Raw genomic sequence first — 23,297 nt, 5'->3', positions numbered from 1 at the left:
ATCTTTATTTGATACTAAGACTGTTAAAAGAGCAAATGACCTACGTTTGATCTTAACTGTGCACCCCTCACCGCCATATTAGTGTTTTGCCAAAGGGAGCACAATAATGGCCGGGATATTACCACAGATGTTGCTGCCATAAATACTGGAATCAAATGTTACTGTATATTGTCCCTTCAAACCCCCCTCTACCTTTACAATGATGGACTCTTTGCAATTACACTTTTTCAATGGTACAAATAGAAAAACAGGTGCTTTATTGTAGATGTTACACTCCGATTAACATCTGTTAGTCATTTGCAATTTTCACAGCTCATTCGCCAATTTCTAGAGGTTTACAGAGATGCACAGGTACAGATTTTCACTTCCCTTTTGAGTCTATTTCAGAAATGTTAATACTGAATCAAACAGTGCAGATTTTACATTGAAGTTCTTCTTCAGCACTTCTAGCCTTGTGCATTGGATAGTTTGATAGAACTTGTATTATTTTCCTACTTATAGTTACAGCAGGGCTGTAATAGCAAAATGTAAAATACTGCCATGTTCCATTTAGGTCAGCCTGTGGTTTATTCACTGAATGCAGCCCTTCTCTCAACCACTGTCCATCTGTAGTGTGTGGGATGGTTAATTTTGCAGCCTGTCAAAACAGTTTTGCATAAAGCGTGATTTATGGTTCAGCGGAGGCTCCACGCAGAGCTTTCGCCGTAGCCTATGTAAGTAGCCTGAAGTTTATACTTGTGCGTTGGTGTGTGCGTCGATCTCTTTAGGAGAATAGCAGGGCCGCCATGTGTGTGTGGGGAGTGTGTGGTTGAGCGAGTGAGAGAGTGACGGAGCGAGTGCCGACTCTAGAGTCATAGTGAGAGAAACAAAGTGTCTCCCCTGTGCTTTCTGACCACGGTGGGAAATCTGTAGAGTCGGGGGAAATGCAACGCTACCAAGCAATGGCCGAGCGATGTGCGTTGCCACGACGTGTAGTTACATTTTTCGAGAGGTGCAGTCAGACTACGGCGTAGGGTCCGGCGTAGGGTCCGGCGTAGGGTCCGTGTCTCCGCGTACCTATGTACGTAGCTACGGCATAGATTTAACGCAGAAGCATAGATCAGGCTTTATGCCAGACAAACACTCACTCTAACTATATGTGAAACAAACTGGTGTTAACATACATATACATTTACTTTGACCATACTCCCTGAAGTTCACTATCATGAACTATGTGATTAGAAACTTCTAACAGAAATGTCAAATCCGCGACTTCTCCAGAACAAGATTGGCTCGGGGAAGCTGATGGGCCCTAAAGGCGTGTCGGTGGACAGGAACGGCCACATCATCGTGGTCGACAACAAGGCCTGCTGCGTCTTTATCTTTCAGATCAACGGCAAGCTGGTCACCAAGTTCGGGAACCGTGGCAACGGTGACAGGCAGTTTGCAGGTACACTCAATGGTAATATGTGCACTGCCCCCCTTACAGTCTTTCTCCAACCAGCTCACACCTGCATGTGGAATGAAGACGAATGTCAAACCAGGAACCATAAAGATCCCATCATCCTTTTGACTTTGGAGTTTTTTTTTTTTTTAATAAATAGATTTCATAATTTCTCACGGATATCAGTTAAAAAAAACATAGGATAGCCCTAAATGGTCATTACATTATTTACTCAACTGTCCCCAAAACAGCGTGTAGCACCACAGATCATGGTATTATAAGTTTGAACAATCTTGTTTTGTCATTAAATTCATTTGGCTATTTATTCATTTGCATGTCCTCAAAAAAAAAAACATTTGTCATGAGGTTGTTTTCTAAACCGAATGTGTTTGATTTTGATTAAACGGCACATATCTGAGACTTTGTTGTCTGTTTCCTTAAGGGCCTCACTTTGCTGCTGTCAACAACAACAATGAAATCATTGTGACAGATTTCCACAACCACTCAGTCAAGGTAGGTGCAATATCAGACTGGTGGAAGTGTATTACACATGTACAAAGTCTAATATTATAAAATAATGATGACTAGTCCAGATTTTAGTACTAGAAATGATGACTTGTTTTTTTGTATGATATACTTTTTACAGTGGTGTAATCTAATGTATTGTAGTGGGTATACTGTACTGTATATTGGCCAGAATCTGCCTTTTTTTGGGCATATCATAGTGGGGGGGTCTGAGTGTCCTCCCCCAAGGAAGTTTTGAGCAACGACTTAATTTCCTGTATTCGGATACACTTTTATGCACCAATTTACGGTGGAAATACTTTTATTTAGCCTATGCGAAGAAGAAAAACACAGATGACAATTCAAAATATATCAAAAATATAATGGAAAGTATGTTGTTGCATGTCATTGGGCATTTTTAAGTGGGTATATGGAAATCCTGGAGCTTTCTTAGTTGGTATACTGCGTAAACCTGCGTATCACGTAGACTACACCACTGACTTTTTAGACTTTTTCTCCTCTATTGAAAAGTCTTTTCCCTTCTAAACTGTTCTTTAGTTGATGCATTTAGTATATTGATAACTGTGTTGGCAAGCAATGGCTCACTGGTAAGATTATTGTCTCCATGCTGTTACCCCCTTAAAAAAAATTGTAGGTGTTCAACACAGAGGGAGAATTCTTGCTGAAGTTTGGTTCTAACGGCGAGGGCAACGGCCAGTTCAACGCCCCCACTGGAGTGGCAGTGGATGTCAATGGAAACATCATAGTAGCAGACTGGGGCAACAGCAGGATACAGGTCAGTTAAACAAAAATACAAGCGGAAGCAGACTTTTACCCCTGCTGCATTTAAAATTTAGACAGGATCTCAGTATATGTCAATTATTTGGTGTTCTTTTTTTTTTTTAAGATTATTTATTGGGGCTTTACCGCAATAAATGAATGAAATTAAATCTGTATCTCAGGTGTTTGATGGCAGCGGTTCGTTCCTGTCCTACATCAACACATCAGCAGACCCGCTGTACGGCCCGCAGGGACTGGCTCTCACCTCTGACGGACATGTTGTGGTTGCAGATTCTGGCAACCACTGCTTCAAAGTCTACCGCTACCTGCAGTAGCCCTTATCTCTCAACGCACAAAACTGTACAGTGTATATACACACACCTCACACACATGCACTCATTAGTTGGCAGATTTGCACTCACCCATTCATCCTTGAATCATGCTGTCGTCGTGCCATCTGTGTGACTGTGACATCCTGTCTGACCTCCTAAGCTGAAGAAACTACAGAGAGAATGACTTGTGGTTTGAATGAAGTGAGAGGATCTATGATATTCACGGACTGGACAGGCTGCTGCTGATTGGTGCTTTTAGGGGTCCTTCATAACCTTGTTCACATTCCATCTTAAAGTGATGGTTCGGAGTAATTTCACCCTAGGCTGCTTTGCACCTTGACCTCGAGCCAAACAACCCCCCATAAGCTTTTTTCCCTTATTATAACGTTGGTTGAGTTAGCGTTATCAGCTGGTTAGCTTAGTGCAGGCGCTAATGGATCCACGTTTGTATCTCGTAAATTACCCCGCTAATAATACCCGGAATGATACCAAACTTCTACAGTAGTACAAATAGTTTCTGTACTTATAAAACGAGGCATTAGAAAGTTTGTAACTACACCAGAAGTATATTTAAATAACACTTGCCTGATGGATATATCTCTCGGCTGCTACCGCTCCTCTTGGCTGCTACCGCGCGATAGCGCAGTAGTAAACGTGGATCCATTAGCGCCTGCACTAAGCTAACCAGATGATAACGCTAACTCGACCAACGTTATAACAAGGGAAAACAGCTTATGGGGGGTTTGGCTCGAGGTCAACGTGCAAAGCAGCCTAGGGTGAAATTACTCCAAACCATCACTTTAATTACACTGATTTGAAAAGGAAAACTTAAGCATTGTACATATGTTAAACTTTTTTTGATTTGCTGTGATATGGCAGAAAACTGGAGAAAAAAAATAATGCTATTGCACTTGTTCCTAAAATACTGGTTGGACACTGTGTTAAGTTAGATTGAAATTGAAGTAGACTTCTTAGTCGCCTGAAGAATAATGGGATTTCTATTTATAGTTCCAGTGACTGCAGCTTCCGGTTAAATGCTCGGAGTCCTCACATTTTGCCTGTTCTCTATAACGGAAAATAGTCCACCTACCTGGTAGCAGGGTGTTTTAGAGCATGATTAGGCATCTCTGTGCATGCTGTTTTTACTATTAAACACCAGAAAAGCTACTGTGCACTATATATAAATGTTTCAAGCTGACACTCAACAATACCACCAAACTAAACTGGGAGCACTGTACACAATACTATCTCTATGTAAAAATGACTAGTCAATGTAATTTGTATCGCTTTAAACTGAAACTCACACACTCACTCACTCACTCACTCACTCACTCACTCACTCACACACACACACACACACACACACACACACACACACACACACACACACACTTGTTAAAGTATGCTGATAACTTCTGCTTAATTGTTTTTTACAAAAACAGTTTGTGTGTGCAAGACAAGTGTGATTGTGTGAGTGTGTTGTGATCAATTAAGGTACCAAACAAAAGCCACTCGATGTTGACCTACAAATCTGCTGTGATTATTTGCAAACATCTTATATTTTTTTGCAAAGTTTGAGTGAACAGCAAAAATAGTGAAAATAAACTCAGTCCTTCGACGCATCAGTGAAAAGGTTTGTTCAAGTTGCAATGCAGGTTTTATCAAACATCAGACGCAGAGCTGTGATCACCTTCACTCCTTACCATGTGCTCTTTGCCTATACCATGTTTTTCAAAAAATCTGTAGAACTAACAAGTTGTATTTTAGTAAAAAAAAAAAAAGATTTGTTATCCTCAAAGATGAAATATGTAGTTCCAGCAATTGAGGTGTGTGTTGTAAAAAAAAAAAAAAAAAAAGCACTGTGCTCCTATTATAAAGCCTTCACAATGTTTGTCCTCAAGCACATAGTTTTCAGTACTTGCTTTTGAGTTTAGTCATTCATTTTGTACACAATCCTTTTAAATTATTTGTTTTCCATTTTCTTGTTTATATTTGTAATGCCAACTGGAATTAAAGTGCCCATAGGAAATAATACTGTTTGTAATTGATTTTGTGGTGTCATTATAAGGGGCATTTATTATTAACTCTGCATTATGAGGAAATAAAGTTTTTTTTTTTTTATGAATATAGCATATATTCGTTTGAAGACTGACACTAGTCATGTCAGAAATGTAATTAGCATGTTCATTATTCTAAAAATCTGTTAAGGTTTGCAGGTAGCCTATTTTAATTATCCCTGCACTTATCAATCAGTGTTTTCAATATGATTGGTGATAACAAAAGACTGCAAGTCTCGTCTGCACAGAACACTGTCACTCATGTCGTTGTCGTTGACAGCAGACCTACAGAAGTTAATAGTTCATCGTTTGACAATTAGGGCATTTTTATTATACATTCTTGTCCCTATTTAAACAATGTATTTTGTTAGACAGCAGAGGGAGTCAGAAAATCACGAGAAGTCGTCAAACAACATTGCTCCTCCCCGTTAAAGTAATGCTGCCTTCATTTGTTGTCGGAAATAATCCTCATGACTGAAGCGAGCAAAGAAGACACTTACGACCCCAAACCGGCAAACATGACCGTTTTTCTGCGGTACGAGACGTTGCACCATAAATCGATGTGCCTAGTAGCTTTTAAAATAAATAAACTAAGCACACTTCCTATCAACAGTCAACATCCCCGTACTCCGCACGGGACCGTGGTTTTTTGGCGTTTACGAGGAGCTATGAAGGCAGCAGAACACCCGTCACAGCCTTCCGCGGGAAATTTGGTTACAGTCTGTGTTTACGATTTCTTACTTATTTGGATTATAAACATAACCACAGTGCTATATAACACCTTGTAAAGCACAACCTTAATGTTAGCGGACGTTGCTGGTACAGCCAACATAATAAAATGGTAAGCAGATGTTCATCTTTATGATGATGTGATAGCTAGCTAGTGCTTCAGACAAGACCGACGTTTAAAGTTATGTAACGTTACAAGCTAGCTAGCATTTCCAAGCTAGCTCCTAGCCATATATATATATATATATATATATATATATATATATATATATATATATATATATATATATATGGCTCCTGGCTAACGATAACAATCCCGGCAGTTAGCTACGTCACCAAGTTATTACAATGACTTAGCTAGCTATACACTTAGCAATATGTTACCCATCATGTATGTGTAGTATGTTACTCTTATTTAGGACCGTCGTACTACGTTTCATTCCTGTATTGCTATGTGACCCATTCACTTTATGTAGCATAATGTTAATCAGCTCTAACGTTAGGTCCTCTGAATGGAGGACATATTAATACAGGAACACACCTGAGGAAAGGTGAACCTCTCTGTTAACTATCAGGAGAGATACAGTTAGACATTATCAGGCGGGTGTAAAATAAAAAAAGCTAGACATAGCTACTCAAATGGAGCAGCAAGCCATGTACTGTAAATCACCGAGAACATAGTTGCCTGGTGACCGGAAGCTGTACTACAACAACACTGATGTAGAAGCTTAGACGTGCAACAAAGAGCCCCACAGGCATCATGGATAGCCTATATTGAACATGCATATTTCAAAGTGCTGCAAATAGTATTTGTATTTGTAATAGATATGTATTGTGACATTTTCATGTTTTGTTCCTATTGCATGCTAAATACTAGGATATCAATCCCTAATACAGTGTTTACTGCCACTTGCATATGATTCTATTGCTGTGTAATATAGTGGCATATTAGTGGCTGTTACTAAAAGTATCCAGGCCTTATGTTACATTAAACTATCTGTTACAGTCAAAGAAGAAAGGACTAAGTTTGGAGGAGAAGAGAAGTCGCATGATGGAGATTTTCTTTGAAACGGTGAGTTTTCCCATTGCAGGTGGCCACATAACGGTTTAAAGTAGGAATCAGATTCAGCTTTAATGGCTTGGCTCTGTCATTGCTCTCAGTGTACTTGCACAGAAATTGACATAACCGCTAAGAATAAGGACAACAACGCTGTATAGACAGGACTATTATGCCCACAAGTATGTGAAACATTGGTGTATATTATATATAAAGCACCAAATCAAATATAATCAATCAAATCAAATCAATATAACCCTATCAATATAATTTAGACTAAGGCCTCCATATGCCCTCTGTGCTGTCTTGCACTGTGACCACAGTGTATTTAAAAGCTAGTCACTTTACTTACTAGCCAGTTTTGTTATGTGTTTCATTTTCTTTAATGCAATCTGAGTATTAATCTTAATGTTGCTAATTTTGATTAAGGCTGCCCACTTTATGTGAAGGAGACAAAAGCATACACCCATACAAACTACCTACAAAACCATAAATGGACCTGACTGTAATGACTTGACACTCGAGTGATACTGAGAAAGTTTTGTGTTCTAATTTTAAAACCTGCAACAGATAAGGAACAGGTTGTTCTTGAAAGAAAATCATCACTTGGTCATGTGGTTTTCTCTCTCTTTGATACACATACATATCTGCATATGTCATATGCAGATATACATCATCTGCACACACATATACTATTTGTAACTAAACTGGCCCAACAAAGTCACATTAGACAATGGAATGAAAATTTAGAAAGAGATTTAAAAAAAAAAAAAAGCTTAATATAATTTTTTTTCTGAAGCTAAACAAAAGAAATCACAGTTTAAGTCCTTGCAAAGTAAGTCATTTTGATTAGTTAATAATAATAAACTAGTAGTAAAACAAAGTTTAAAAGTGCTGTGCATGGAACATTTCAGCAATACAATGAGATAAAATTAGGCAAAAACAAGTACAGAAATATTTTGTTTTGTTTTTGGCTGCCCAAAATAGGTAAACTATGACTAGAAATACCTGGAAAGGCAGAGTTACTGTTTATAATAAAACAATGATGGCTACAATCCATAAATATATCAGTTTTTTTCATTTCCAAAAAGCCTAAATAAAGTGCAGCCAAAAACTAGATTCTGATACAGACTTAGATGATTTAGATGGTAAATAGTTCCATTTTGTATGATAAAAACAAATGTTTTTCCTTGAATGTGTGTCTCTCATTCTCTTTGTAGAAAGATGTGTTTCAGCTGAAAGACATTGAGAAGATCGCTCCTAAGACAAAGGGAATAAGTGAGTAATGATCAACAGTTTTAGTAGAGATTTTTTAAATGATCTGTCCACATGTGTCCAGCTGGTGTTCAGGTTGACTGCCTGTTTAACAAAATCGGTACGGTCGTTTTGTGTGTGTTTGCCTTACTGGATTCTACCTGGCAGAGATGTCACATCACTCTATTTTTGGTAAAGAAAAGTAATGTGGGAGCTGAGTCTGAACACTAGACACTGTGATTTCTGAAGGGGAAACATAATGCACTAACATTTTAAACATTTGCCATGTTTCACTTTTGTTTGCAGTTGCAGTTATGCCCATTTACCACACTGACCTTGTATGTCAAACCGCAGATATTTTTATGGTAATCGACAGTGAACAGAGCTATTTATTGTTGCATACTTCACACTTTAGTTAAACATGCACTTTCATCTGAAAGGGTTGCACTTTTACAACAGTATATTTTGTTCATAATACAAAACATGCACTAAATTAAATCATTCAGGACTTATAAACATAGGCATCAATGGTAGTGAGACCAACAGATGATTTAGCGTGCTTTTATGTAAAATACCACTAGTTCTTTATCCAAAGACCATTCAGTCAGTATCAACAGGCATTGCACCCTCTTGCCTTCGTGAAAACATTGTGGTGACATGCTTGCAACATGACCATGGCAACCAGGACTAGTTGTTGCCATCTTAACTGTATTTAGTCTGTATACACGGAGCCAGACCCATCAATGGCAGCAATCTCATAGTGCTGAGTATTGTTGGAAGCTTTTGGTTTTAAATAAAACACATTCTCTTAGAGTCAACATGTAGCCCAACATTATGAGTATCGAGGGAACATTTAAAATACAAACTGGGATTTTTAAGTGCTGCAGAGGAACAAAGCTGTGTTGTGTATGTTTGGGTGAACTGAAGAGAGATTTTGTTTTAGAATCGACACATTAATCTGGAGAAACTGGATCGTGTTGCTGTGATTAAAAGCACATGTTTTGGTCCCCCTTACTTGGGCATGATAAAGTTACTGAGTGATGGGGGGGGCGGGGGCAACAAGAGATCTGCATTATGGGCACATTTTCCTGTATGGGAGAGCATGGGAGAAAAGGGGCCGAGGGAGTGATCTCAGCTAAACTGAAAAAAAAGAGTGGTATACTGGTAACAATTAAAAGGCAGAATAGTTTTGAAGTTTGAAAATGGGCAAAAAGCTATTTGAATCACGTGAACAGAAACATGACAAAGGACTGGAAAAGACAGCCCTGAAGTCACGCACACACAGAGTTTGGTTGATCCTTCCAGAGTGTTTTTAATTTTCAATCCTTTATTTTTTCTGCTGCTGTTCCAACGTCCTCTCAGGACTCAGCACAGCTCAGCCCCGAGCAGATACGCTCTTTCAGTTTTACAATGGACCGGCTGAGCAAATGTGTGGGAGTATCACATTTCACCGCTGACACTGTTCAAGATGGAACTCCTGCTCTATTACATCCTCTCATGCAATGTTCTCTCAGATAAGCATACAACAGCCACATAGGCTGCAGATGTGTGGGTTTAGTTGTGTGAACATTTGAGTGGTACGCCTTGCCAACAGTAAAAATGAGACCTGATGCTGACTTGTGCTTTTTTTAAATCCTCAGTAGAATGCAATGTTATACCGAACATCAGATACATTTTCATATCATTATTTATATGTTCTATGCTTGTAACAATCATACCTCTACTTTAAATCAGTTGTCCACGATCGATAATCAATAATCCACACATGGCATCAACTGCTAAGAAGGCAAAGTAATAGAATGCAATAATAGAAAATTGAGGGTTTTGGACATTTTGATGTAGGTGGTGTTCTTTCCTCTCTCTGCTGCTTTAAGCTCCCATGTCTGTGAAGGACGTGCTGCAGAGCCTGGTGGATGACAACATGGTGGACTGTGAAAGAGTGGGCACGTCCAACTACTACTGGGCCTTTCCCAGCAAAGCCCTGCACGCTCGCAAGAAAAAACTGGAGGAGCTGCAAAGTCAGGTGAGGACACTCCGTTTTAGTCTGAAAACAACGACCTCATATCTCAAAAGCTGCAGGTGTTACTTAACAAAACCAGATGAATACATAACACTTTGCTCTATACAGCACAGACACTGTGAAGCACAGCATCTCTCCAGAGCTGATAATGTATTTTTCTATTAAAAATACCTATATTTTTGTGAAAGGAGAAGATAGATTTTCACATTTTTTTCACCAAAGGTTGTGTTTTCTGGAAGACACTGCACACCGTCATTTACAGTAAATGAGGTCAGCATATGATGAGCACGGCCCAGAAAGCGCTTCTGGTAATAAAAAAGCAAAGAGGAAAAATGGGAAGTGGTGGTGGTTTAATTATTGAATTCCCGAATACAAAAACAAAACAAAAATAATGAGCCCTATTCATAACTGAGAATCAAAAATCTCCCATGTTGCACAGACTTGGTGGCTTTTGTGAGAGATTTGTTGTCACACTGCAGTAACACTGCTCGTCTTTGGATTTCTGGGTGTCTGTTGCGTCCCACTTCCCTCTCCTGTTGCATGGCAGACAGATGGTGTGAGGGTGGCGACTCCTCAGAGAATGATGGCCACCAGATTTCTGCGACAGAAGTCAAATGATGTAGAGCAGCAATCTGTCACCACATAATGACGTGTGATTATACCATATGCATTACAATATACCGGTCTTATCTGTTAACACAGCAATGTAAATGTGTATGCTTAATGTTATAGAGTCTGTTGGCTTTATAGAGTCTGTATGAAAAAGTTGGAAGTGTAATTTACACATTACAACACAGCTTCCTTTTTATTTCAGACAAATTAATATGCTTTACAGCACTGTAATTGGCTATTAATGTCAATAGACCATTGGTCTCTAATGCACTGGTGAGCAGTCATTAGCAATTTAGATTTTAAGGGTGTATACGTAACATACCACTTTTAACTTCAAACAATTATGTCAAGAACAGTAGTATTGATTTGTATGGTGGAGTACAGGAAACTCTCTATTGTCTACATACTGTGTGTTTTCTTGGCAGCAGTTTGGTGTTGAATATGGCTAATGTTAGACTCTTTTACCTGACAGATTTCTGAAGCAAAGCAGCGCAAAGTGTCTGTAGAGAAAGCGGTTGAAAAAGCGAAAGTAGGACGTCAGGATACAGTAAGAGTATTTTCATATGCTTCCACACTTTGTACAGAAAAAAAATTGTGAAGTGATAAAAAATAAATCGACAAAGCCATGTTAATCAGACTTATAAAATCAATCTCTGTCTGTGTGCAGAAGGAGAGAAGCTCTCTGCTGCAGGAGCTGCAGGCTCTAAAAGAGGAGCGAACTCATCTGCAGGCCGAGTTGGACAAGTACAGGGAATGTGACCCAGAAGTCATTGAGGAGATGAGTGAGTACAGATGCAACATGACTGTTTTTCTCAAGAAGTCAGTTTTAAGCTTTAGCATCAATCAAGTCACCCAGGATCACTGACCAGAGACATCTATCCCCCCCCTGTAAAATGTAACAAAATCCAGTATCATCAACTCTCTCTGTGAAACCTTAAATGTCCAAATGGTTGAGACTATGTTAGAGTGGTGGTGATTAAACTCTATGATCATTTTGAGCTGTTGGTGGTGTATGAAGTTGAATAAGATTAAATGATATTCAATATTTTTGCTACAATATTAACAAAGGTGATATTTATTGCTGCTGTATTGGATTGCATTAAATTGCAGAAAAGCTTCCATGGCCACTGAGCGTCCGAGTGTGTCATGCGTCGGCAATGCAGCTAAAAAGCACCTCGAGTAGAAAGTGGATTTGGGCAAATTACAAGGAATCTGTTGTTTGTTGATTTGCTGATTTGTCTTGTGCATGTCTAACAATGTTGAATCAATTGTTGCCACTGTATTTAAAAGCTTGTATGTATTTTATAACAAGTATTTTGTGTAAGGTTTTGACAATTGATAGAATCATCTGACAGTAAGCTTGTAGTTAGCGACTGTAGCGTAAGCTTTAAGTGTTTGTTTTTTCCTCTCTAAAAATGATGCCAAAGAGAAAAATGTAGACTGGATCCCAACATCAGCTGGCTCATCAAGGCACAGGTGGCGCTATTTTTTGCATCCAGTTAGGATCTCTTATTGAGAAGAGAGACGCACTAAAGAGTAGGGCAACGTCCAACAAACAAACCACCATGACTCATACTACCATGAAGAAGTGGTTTCACACCCAATAATGAGCTGTGCAATATGAGCTGGACTATTTCAGCACTACCTCCCACAATTTGCCAAATAAAGGAGTGATAAAAATTAGACCTTGGTACTGTTGAAGTATTCAACTCATCAATCATTCAACACAGACAGACTGTAGCAACATTAATGAAAATGATACCATGACAAACTTCCAATAACCTTAGAACTTGGCCACCTGTCAAAATCACCTACTCGTAGTGCCAAAAAAAAACATAAGCAGGATGGGGGCGGAAAAAAACTTAAAAACTACTTTAAAAATAGAACAATACTTTATACCCTCAAATCCCCTCCTCACACATTTCACTGAATGTTGTCTTGGATGTTTAGACAGCGCTAAATAAGGTGCATTAAAGACATGCTGGTGATTGTATTGCGTTAGACAAGTTAAATGGTGACCAGGGAAACATTTGACTACATCCATAGCTGATAGCTGATTGTATGAATGCAAATCCTCCCAAACACAGTGGAATACAGTTTGTTTGTCTGTGTCACACAACTTGGGGCGTGACTTTGTGGTGCAGGTAGTTACTGGTCACTGGAGTCCTCGTCTCGAACCGTACTGCTGAGAACAAACATGCATGGTGTCTGTTTAGCAGCAGGGTCACAGTTTCTCACTGTTAAATTCTAATGTGAACGAGGAAGTAAAAATTGGCCGCGAGTGGTCACTCAAGGTGCATGTGAGACACATTCTCATGTCAGTTTTAGGCGTGAACCACAAACTGTTACATGTTGATGCAAGATGGTAGGTGTGAACCTTCCTGCTGAAACAAAGACATATTTTTTTTCTTGTCTGGTCTTAAGACGTGCATGTCAGATGTAATGATGGTCTAAATGATTTGTGTAACCTCCAACCTCTAAGCTCAAAGGGTTTCGGAGTTAAAAGCTTTTCAAAAGACTAAGGCAAGGCCACTGGTCAGTCCCTCCAGGATTTCGTGGCCTTTTTTTGAGATTGTTGCGGCCCAAAATGCCTGATTTCGCGGGAACTTTTGTAAAAAAATTGCGATAAAAGTTGCGATGTCTTTTGTATGTTTGTTGCAATGAAGTTGCGGGAGACAGTGAAAGTTTTCCTAGTAACCTTACCAAAAAGGCTCAGGATGCTGTAAATGTTGGTATAATATGAAAATGGCTGGTGGATTTAAGACAAAAAATAATAATTTATTGAATCAATCAAATTTGAACATATCTGTCAGTGGCTTGTTGATCTTTACATTGTTAGTTATTTTCCTATCCTGGCCTGGGCTGGGACACACATTCATACGGTTTGATAATACGGACTTTAACTTATCATTGCACTTACAATAACGAGTGTAGCTGTCCTCAATTTAGGTCATCGTGTCGTCTCATCTCCTTTTTCTCCTGCATCCACCGTGTGTGTGTTGTTTGTGTGTGTGTCTGTGTGTGTGTGTTTGTGCAAGCGTTATTGGCAGTGTGCGGGGTGTACGGAGCAGTAGCCCCACTCACTGCAGAGAGCCGACAGCCAGGATGGAAACGGCAGCAACTTCCGCGACTTTTAAATCGTTAAAGTCTACATTGATGTTAAAATGTATCGGACGGTCTGAAATGTTTTGCACGGTCTTTCGCTGTACGTTTTGTTGGTAAATGAGTCACACACACGTCTCGTCTTCATATCAAAAACAAGGAAATGATCAACCCGTTCTCACTCCCGATTGGTCATTGGCTCTCAGAGTGCACATGGGACTGCTGTGATTGGTTGAAGTCACGGGAAACTTCAGGTTATTGGTCAAATGTGCGGAAAAGTTGCGGTGATTGGTCAAAATTGCGAGTCGCACCAAATTCGCGGTGATTGGTTGAATTTGCGTGAATTGGGGCGATCGCGACATCGTGAAATCCTGGAGGGACTGCACTGGTCATGACTTATTGACACTCTATAGTATACTCTATAGTATGTCCACACAATGCACACAGTTATTATTGGTGTTACAAAAATCCTATACTGCCTTGAGTTCATGTTACCGCCGACCTGTGGTAAAGGGGGTGTGTTACCTTATGTACACATGTGACATGTGTGGTGTCATAAAAAATATCTGGTCTGTTTACCTGCACCTCCCAATGTTACACCAAGCATGCATTTAGTCTGCACACACGTCTGCAGGTTTTTTTCCCACTCCAACATGACACAAATATGGACTCATTTACGGACAATCACAAGGACATGCAGGCCAATAATTCCTGACTAATCTAATTTTTTATATAATTTTTCTACTAGTGTAAATGGAAAGTGAATTTAGATTAAGGCAGAGTTTAAGTAACCCAGAAAAGAATATAAGGCAATGGGATCAGATTTATTTTTTACTATAGCTGCAGCCACATGTGTAGCGACTAAATATTCTCTACGCTGTATGGTAGATATGTAAAAATACAAAAAAATGTATTAGCTTGGTGCCACAACATGCTAAAATCCCAAATGTCGTCACATGCTTGTTAACATTTTTATTTGGGTCCCAGAGAAATGACTTCATGATCACATTGCTAGACCCTCTGCAGAAACTCAGCCTCTGGGGCCTGTGATAAACTTATTGCCAGGCTTAATCACTGCAACAGCTGTTGGATTCCCAATCCTAACCCCAGGAAAGTTTGGTTTTATTTTTCAGCTTTACAAATATAAATAAAAACTTTTTTCCTATTGAAATGCAGATAACACATTAAAGTATTAAATGTTAAGCCATACTGGTCATATGTGGAATCCAAAGCCTTCCTATGTATTATCTGTCTCCACTGTAAGTTAAGGCTCTCTGTATATATATCTGTATATCTGTTTGTTATGCTTCAACTTGTATGTGTCTGATAGTGAAAGTTAAACTATGTACTACAGATCATTAATACAGCCACATTTAATAGATACACCCATTAGTTAGTGAGAAAGAGAAAGGATAAGTGTTCTCTTACTTTCAATCTCTTGTACTTTTGTTTTCACATTCATCACTGTCTCCACTTGCCTACGGGTATTATTTCCTCTTTTTTTTTTTTAACTACACCATATGCACACAGGCACAGCTTTGATACAGATAGCCATCTCCCCCCAGTGAAACTTGATTTGTGCTCTGAGAGCAATCAAGATGCACAATCAAGTGTATGACATTATGTTAGGTCTACTGCTGAGGGGGCTTGGACTGAACTTGCAGAATGGGCTCAGACCTGTTCATGCAGATGTCATTCTCATTCAGAGGTTCAGAGAGCATCTTTAAAGCAAATGTCTGTTAAGACCAGGGGTGAAAGGGCTCACAGTACATATAGCTAATAATACCTCTGTAATTTTACTTAAGTGACATTTTTGGCGCAGGGCATTTAATTGTTATAGAGTATTTTGTGGTATTACTTAGAGCTGCAAAGATTGATCGATTTATCGATTAGTTGTCAACTATTAAATTAATCGCAAACTATTTTGATAAGCGATTAATTGGTTTGAGTCATTTTTTCAAAATTCTCTGATTCCTGCTTCTTAAATGTGAATATTTTCTAGTTTCTTCTCTCCTCTGTGAGAGTAGTAGTAGTGAGTAGTAGACAAAACAAAGACATCTGAGGCTGTCATCTTGGGCTTTGGGAAACACATCGACATTTCCCCCCCATTTATTGACATTTTGTTGACTAAACATCTAATCGTTTAATCAAGAAAATAATTGACAGGTTAATTGACAATGAAAATAATCATTAGTTGCAGCCTTAGTATTACTACTTTTAATTAAAGGATCGGAGCACTTCTTCCACCACTGTTTGAGACACTGCAGCAAAATGACGACACATACGTTTTAACCATGAATGCCTTTTGTTTTTAGGAATGGGATTTAGAATGATAAATAGTAATTTTATAATACGGATAATAAACACTCAACAATAATAGTTAGAAATATACTCCAAGGTAAATATGTGCATTACTTTCTAAAAGCTGTGCCATTGGTACACTGTTAGACAAACCAAACATTTGAGCAAATCCAAATGAAACCAAAATTGGAATACATTTGGGGAATGTAATCAGTGTGTCAAGTGTTACTCCTATTTGTTCAGACACAACTATTAGAAGCACAGTGACACATGTTCACTGCAATTACCACTGTAAATATTAGTGGTGAGGGACAAACATTTTGACTGATGTCGGATTTGCCAGGTCAAAATGTGGTTTAAAAAAAAACACCTCAAAGAAATTACAGCCACAGGCATATGCATGGCAGGTATGACAATATATGAGCAAGCAGAGTTTAAAAGTTGGACATGAATTTACACATCTTATTTACAATTATATTGAGGGGAAACCACAACAGTAAACGCATGTATTGATGGTTTTGGAATTATTTATAATTCTTAAATGACTTGTTTACCAAAGAAAAACAATTTTTGTGATTATCTTTCCTTTCGTTCCTTTCTTATACTTCCTTTGTTATGTATGATTGTAGCAAACTACCATGTGTTACACTGTGGCATCATTTATAGGTCCATGTGTACTATTTTGTGCATGATATTTATTATGTTGTATATATTAATAAGGGACAACAGATTAAAAAAAATGAGTCATCTCATCTAACGCAGACTCATTTACAGCTTCAGGAGTCAGAAGTTATTCAATTCAGTCCCTCTCATTTGCCGCTGCTATTTCTTTTTGTTGATATGAAATGTAGATATATGCTTGTTTTCATTCTCAATAAATGCCAAAATGACTGTTGCTGACAGTCAATGACATTGCCACTGATCAAGTCTTTGGGCCAGTTCGCTCTTCTGATTTTCCCAAAGGACAAATCAGGCGGGAATCTGCCAAACCTGCTGTAAATTAAGCCTGGCCTAAAACAGCTCATATTGGCTGGATTTTAGGATGTTGCAGCCCAGTCTTCTTAGCACAGCAGGCAAATAAGGGTCTGTTTATAGTTAATATGGATTCAGCAAAAGGTTATTTTATGAACTGGTTATTCCAGGTGCCTGGCAACCTAATGTTAGATGTTACCTGCTGTTGTTTTACAAACTGGTTTTAGGTCACTTTATACTTGAGAGCAATCCAGTTAGAGATCTGTTGTGTTCTGTGCCAGGTTTCTAGATGGACTTTATCCACAGCTGCAGGGAAGGTGTAGGCTAAACTGTCCACCTGAATTTTTATAGTAAATCACCTCTTGTTCATATGGCTGTAGCTATCCAAACATCACATCGCTGACTACACTTTCCTCCATAAAGGATATTGTTTGCTGCTGACCTTCATTTTTGTCCACTTTACCATTATGTTTTCTGTCTTGTGTTCAGTGTTTTAGGGCAGTTTTGTTTTTATTTAATAGACTTGCAGTGTACTTGTTGCAGAAAACATGTTCCTCTCTGTCAGCTGGGCTTTCACATTAGGCATCTATTTGTTTGGCCTATTTTAAAATTGCACAGTATGCAAGTCTTGCTCATAAGCCTGGGTCAGAAAACATACACATGAGGTATGGATTTGCAACAAAAAAGGACGATGATGTTCTGATGATGTTAGTCCGTTATACATAGCGTAATTAAGCAAAACTTCAAATTTTACGGTTTTGAAATGGCTTTGCTGTTCAGTAGGTGTCTTTAAGTTTTAATCACAGATCTGAGCTGATGTCTTGAAACAAACCCTGAACATTTTAATTGATTGCATTTATTCTAACTGATCACAAATCGTTGTTTTGCAGGAAAGTCAAATGTTGTAGCAAAAGAAGCTGTTTCCAGGTGGACAGGTGAGTCATTGAATCTTTTTAATATATACATATTCAATAAGTCTAGAATCGAGATGCAAAAATTTGTTGATTAATGAATTAGTTGATCAACCGAAAAAGAATCGCCAACTATTTTGATAATTGGTTAGTCATTTCAGTTATTTTAGTTTAGTTTATTAGTTTATAATGCCGTGGACAGTCCCCTTTAATTAACTGCACAGTAAAATGAGCAGCTTTAGCCTCTATGGCTAATTTTCAGCTGTAGTCCCAGGCCAGCTGACAATAGGCATCCTAAAATACAATGGTTAGCAAATTAAAATAAATTACATCTATAATGAAAGCAGGCCTAAGCAAAAGTGATTAAGACATACAAACAAGTGGCACACACAAGCAAGCACAGATGATGGCAAAGGCATTAAAGTAGTTAATGCAGTAAAAACAATACAAAGGAGACAAGGGAAAGGAGAATAGTCACAGAAACCACAATGAAAGCTCATACAAGACATAACGGAGGCAGGCAGCAGAGATGGAATGGCAGCAACAATGACTGTCACATCAAACATACATCACATCTGACTGATTAATGTGTGCAGTTATAGTTGTTGGACAGCCATGTTTTAAGGTGTGTTGTAAAGGTGGAATATGTATGTATATCTTTGAAAGTGGTGGGCAGTGAATTCCAGTTTTGTAATGCCGTAACAGAAAATGATAATTGACCAAATGTGCTTTTCCTGAATGGAATTAGAAGGTCACCTCATGTGGTGCTTCTGGTGATCTGACTGCTGTTGTTGGATTATGAATGAGTTAAAAGGAGAAGGAGCGGTGTTATGCAGAATTTTGTAGACCAGACAGATGTTTTTGTATTTGATGACATCTTCCCAGCTCAGCAGGTTACAGTTATTTAGGATAATACAATGATGTGAACGGTTAGGCTTCTGGTTCGTGTAAAGAGTAGCTAGTGACTTTAGTGACGAGCTGTTAGTTTGTCCCCAGCTTGTCAGACAATATGTTAGATGTGACATAAGTCATGGCATCCATAAATAATTTAGCAGCATTACAAGTTAGTGCATTTCTAATTTATTTAAAATTGGCTAGGCTAAACTTGATCCTATTGCACACTTTCTTAACATGTGCTTTGAAAGAAAGATTAGAATCAATAATAATGGCCAGATACTTAAATTGTGGCACAATACTAATGTTTTTGATCTGAAATGGTTATATTCGACACAATGTGTCTTTTGAAAAACATTCCAACAGTTTTATTTACATTAAGTTGAAGGTAGGAACGATTTAGCCAATTGGTGATCTGATCCATGGCTGTGGTGAGTTTGGCAGCAGCCAGATGTTTTGTCTTGGCACGCACATATACTACGGGTCGTCCGCATACATTGGTGTTTTGATATCTGGGCAAACTAACGGCAAATAATTAATATATAAACTAAACAGAAGCGGGCCAAGTATTGATCCTTGTGGTACCCCTGTGCATAAGTTAAGAGCTGATGAACGATGATTGTTCACAGAAACGTATTGGCTTCTACCAGTTGACAGTTTTGCTCAAGCAAAAATGCCAAATGTGATGGTTTCAGCTTTTCAATTGTGAGAATTTATTTGGTAAATTGAATCATTTAGGGTTTTGGACTACAGACAAAAGACAAAAGAAGACATTGGATAACATCACCTTGGCCTTTTTTTCTGATGTTTTATAGACCAAACAGTTGATTAATCAGGAAAACATTCAGGCAGATTAATCAATATTGAAAACGATCATTAGTTATGCAGCAATTAACTATTATTTATATAGTAAATTAATCTGCAGATTATTTCTTTGTGTACATAAGTGATTAATCGTTTGGTCTATAAAATATGACTGTCAGTAAATAGTGGAAAAATACATGCGTTTTGCTTGTTTTATTCAATCGAGAGTTGAAAACCCAAAGATATTCAGTTTATTATTATATATGACAAGGAAACCCATCAAATCCTTACATTTCATAAGGTGGAACCAGTGAACATTTAACATTTTTGTTTAAGAAATAAAACCATTTTTTGTTGATTGGCTAATTAATTAAAGATCCTCTCAGCTCTAGTCATTAGTTGCAGCCTCAGTCCAGATCAATAATACAGTTACTGCAGAAAGTTGCCTCTAAATAGTCAGTACACAAATAACTGTGGCAGGTCTATCACTCAAGCTGTAAGAGCAATTTGTGGTCAGCATGCCATCTCTATGCAGTTAAGACTCTAGGCTAAGGCTCTCTGTGTGCATTCATTGACCTAAGTGGTAACCTTGGAGACAGCTGACTTTAGGGCATTATGGTAACCAGCCGGACCTGCGGTGTTTTGACTCTTGAGGGTCAACATCGCCTGTAACTGGTCAACAAAGTTGCTTTGTCAGTTTTCGTTGGCCCATTTTTGCTTTACTTCCATATAATTATACTCATGAGTCATATCTGCCTCTTCCATGACTTGTACTTCCCTCATCTGGGATGGACACTCCTAAACAAATACATAAAATGTTTCCTCACAGTACTACCGGTACAAGCCGTAATGTTCTCAGCTATCCTGTTACATCTAAAAGCACAATTTTGTCAGTTCTGCCAATCAGCTAGTTTTTTTACTTTCTTGCATTTTCACATGCACTCTTCTTATTGCTATGTAGCTGGCATTATCTCAGCTTCTAACAACAGCCTCCTGCAGGCTTCAGTAACAACCCCACTTAATGTATTGAATTGCCTGTGGCTGCAACTTGTTCTATGAAAGCCGATCTTACTTTTCAAAAAGATACACCCACGCATAAAAGCTCACTCATAAGCCCGGACACAGTTAATCACTTGCATTTCAAAAACTGGAGTCCAGTGATCCTACAGGACTCAAGTGAAAGACATTACTAATAGCATGATTCAGATTTTATTGACTTAAGCTTTTGATAAGACAGGCCTTACTCTACAGAAAACTATTTGATTTACTCTTTAAATGGGTGACACATCCACAGTTTTCAGCTTGTCTCATATATCACTTCTAAAAACGTTCCTTCTAATCATAGATTAGATTGTAATAAACTGCAAAAGAAAGTAATTGTAATTTCTGATTACAGCCACGGTGAAGGTTATCTAGGCTATTTGTAGAATGAATAAGCTGATATTTGAATGAAGTACAATCAGATTAATTGTGTATTGGTTATGTACGTATTGTATTTGTGTTGAAATTCTACACTTTTATGACTTTTGTATACAAAAAGGTATTTTCAGATTCTATTTTTCACACGCATTTGTTTTCACTATCAAGGTCAATTCAAGAAATATTTTACAGTTTATACTGCAGTCAACAGAGTGCCTTTAAGTAAGAGTGAAATGCAAATAGACAGTGGTGATTACATGCATTCATCATAACTATAAATTGAATCAAATAATTAGCAAAATTATAATTTTATCAAATTTAAATTATAGTAAAGCTAATTAATTGGCCAAGTCATAGTCAAAAATTGAAGGCCTATAATAGTAAGATTTTGCAAATATTCCACCTCTACTTAATATTTGAGGGAAGGTGCCAAGAAATGCAATTTTAAGTCTCAATCAGGGATATTTCTAGACACTAATATTCCATCGCACAGTTCTACCTACCTACCTCTACCTACCATTTAGCAAGATTTTTATGCAAAAATACTGGTGCACTTGCATCACACATTGGAGCTTTGTCATAGTAAGCCTCCACTATGACCAGATTTGCCTTAATTGCCCAAATTATCTTCAGATGTGGGAAATAGTCACTAGTGAATAAAATGTTCAGAAGGTAATAATAAAATCTCCAGCCAAAATAACTAAACTTTCCCCAAAACTACATCGGCAAGTGCTTCAGAGCAACGAGACAAAAAAGTTTGTTCTTGGACTTCAAGAATATTCTCATAATCCTAGACTGACTTTGCTATCTATATATATCTATATATCTATCTATCTATTATATATAACACTGGAGGGGCAAGTTCATTAGGGTATTTTGGCTAGTTAAACAAAGATTTTGATTTCTGTTTTCAGACAATATTTTCGCCATAAAGTCATGGACAAAGAAGAAGTTCTCTTTTGATGACAGCCACATTAATAAAGCCTTTGGGATTCCTGAAGACTTTGACTACATGGACTGACTGCCAGCTTTTCTACCAGAGTTCATGGTCACAATAAGCGCAAAATAAGTGTTTAAGCTTTCAGTTTGAAGCAAGTATACCTGGTCTCAGCAGTTCTAGTTTATGTTATGTGTAGTAACGTGAAAGGCATATGTATGGCCTGGTGTAGGCTTTGAATAAGGGCAGATTTTAGTAATTTTGCTGTGGCAGATGGAATTTATCAGCCGATATGTTGCATTGGTGCAACCAGAAAAGAAATGCAATCACTAGTGGCTGTGAAGGGTGAGGGGGTTCTGTGATGAACGCAACCTAGCAGCCTGAGTTTTGGGACACCTGTTTGCATGAAAACTGAGAGCCCCAAAATGATGATGGAAAGGAATTAACACTTAACACATCTGTGCAGCCAATGATCTAATGCATATGGTTTAAACAGACGGTTTGGAATCAAATGCTTGTTCTCTTTTTCCTACCTTTTATTTTTGCTGAAAGAAAAAGGAAAAAAAACTCCTTTTGTGCAACATCTAGTCCTCTTTTTTTTCACAAAAAGTGCACTGGGACTGACGGGAGAATTGAATTACAGAGGACATGTTTAGGATTTGTTATGTGTACAAGTGCTGTAAATATTTAAAGTCAATTTACTTATTGCAGAAGCTCTTTTCTCATGCTGCAAATAAAATGTCCCTTTGAGTTAAAAAGCCGTTGTTTGCAATTTTATGGATTCTAAAACTTGGCATGCTGTGTACAAATGTATGTATGTACACCAGGCCTTCTATCTTTTGTGCTTTCATTACTTTAGAAATTGTCACTGAAACATTGCAAGATCTGTCACAAAAGCACTTTTTTTTTTTCAAAACTGCACACTCACTTTCTGTATGAACAAACAAGTAACACTGTTGTCATGACATGTCCAGAATGACTATTGCCCTGCTTATTTCCCTCTCTTTCCCTCCCCTTTATCTCTGTCAAACCAGATGCAAAACAGGTAGTTGTGTGTTCCATGTTTACTCAATGACCTAGTTGACAAGCAATGTGTCAGGGGTTTGTTGATTTAAATTGCAAATGTACTCGCCTGGTCTTACTCATCAGTTTTCTTTCCAGTAGATGAATGCTTTGCAGACATATTGTT

At 38.1% G+C, this 23,297-nt stretch overlaps 2 protein-coding genes across 10 annotated transcripts in view; both read left to right on the top strand.

Annotated features, from left to right (window-relative positions):
* Nucleotides 1–3,328, top strand: part of trim2a (tripartite motif containing 2a) — a 39,826-nt gene extending 36,498 nt beyond the window's left edge. For 7 of the 8 annotated variants that reach the window (XM_036000945.1, XM_031302280.2, XM_031302281.2 and 4 more), the window contains 4 exons: nt 1,261–1,441; nt 1,866–1,936; nt 2,583–2,723; nt 2,890–3,328. In XM_036000945.1, coding sequence (XP_035856838.1) covers nt 1,261–1,441; nt 1,866–1,936; nt 2,583–2,723; nt 2,890–3,042 — 546 coding nt within the window. In that variant the 3' untranslated portion in view covers nt 3,043–3,328. The remainder of the gene's footprint in view (nt 1–1,260; nt 1,442–1,865; nt 1,937–2,582; nt 2,724–2,889) is intronic. The other variant, XM_031302282.2, reaches the window with a different exon arrangement.
* Nucleotides 3,329–5,732: 2,404 nt separating this feature from the next.
* On the top strand, nt 5,733–22,869 carry mnd1 (meiotic nuclear divisions 1 homolog (S. cerevisiae)). 2 transcript variants are annotated; one of them, XM_031302348.2, is made up of 8 exons: nt 5,733–5,937; nt 6,832–6,897; nt 8,103–8,160; nt 10,011–10,159; nt 11,241–11,315; nt 11,436–11,550; nt 18,034–18,078; nt 22,086–22,869. In XM_031302348.2, the coding sequence occupies exons 1-8, from the start codon at nt 5,935–5,937 to the stop codon at nt 22,190–22,192; spliced, it is 618 nt and encodes a 205-aa protein (XP_031158208.1). In that variant the 5' UTR covers nt 5,733–5,934; the 3' UTR covers nt 22,193–22,869. The 2 variants fall into 2 exon arrangements, with proteins under 2 accessions (XP_031158208.1, XP_031158209.1); XM_031302349.1 differs by lacking the exon at nt 5,733–5,937 and adding an exon at nt 6,435–6,580.
* The last annotated feature ends 428 nt before the right edge of the window (nt 22,870–23,297 follow it).

The sequence above is a fragment of the Sander lucioperca genome, chromosome 4, assembly GCF_008315115.2.
Source record: "Sander lucioperca isolate FBNREF2018 chromosome 4, SLUC_FBN_1.2, whole genome shotgun sequence".
Taxonomy (NCBI): domain Eukaryota; kingdom Metazoa; phylum Chordata; class Actinopteri; order Perciformes; family Percidae; genus Sander; species Sander lucioperca.
This window is presented reverse-complemented; position numbering and strand designations above follow the sequence as displayed.

What these genes read in the sequence shown, in the direction of transcription:
- mnd1 (XM_031302348.2), top strand. An exon ending in TCCTAAGACAAAGGGAATAA is followed by an intron (nt 8,161 to 10,010) that starts GTGAGTAATGAT and finishes TGCTGCTTTAAG; the next exon opens with CTCCCATGTCTGTGAAGGAC. An exon ending in AGCTGTTTCCAGGTGGACAG is followed by an intron (nt 18,079 to 22,085) that starts GTGAGTCATTGA and finishes TTCTGTTTTCAG; the next exon opens with ACAATATTTTCGCCATAAAG.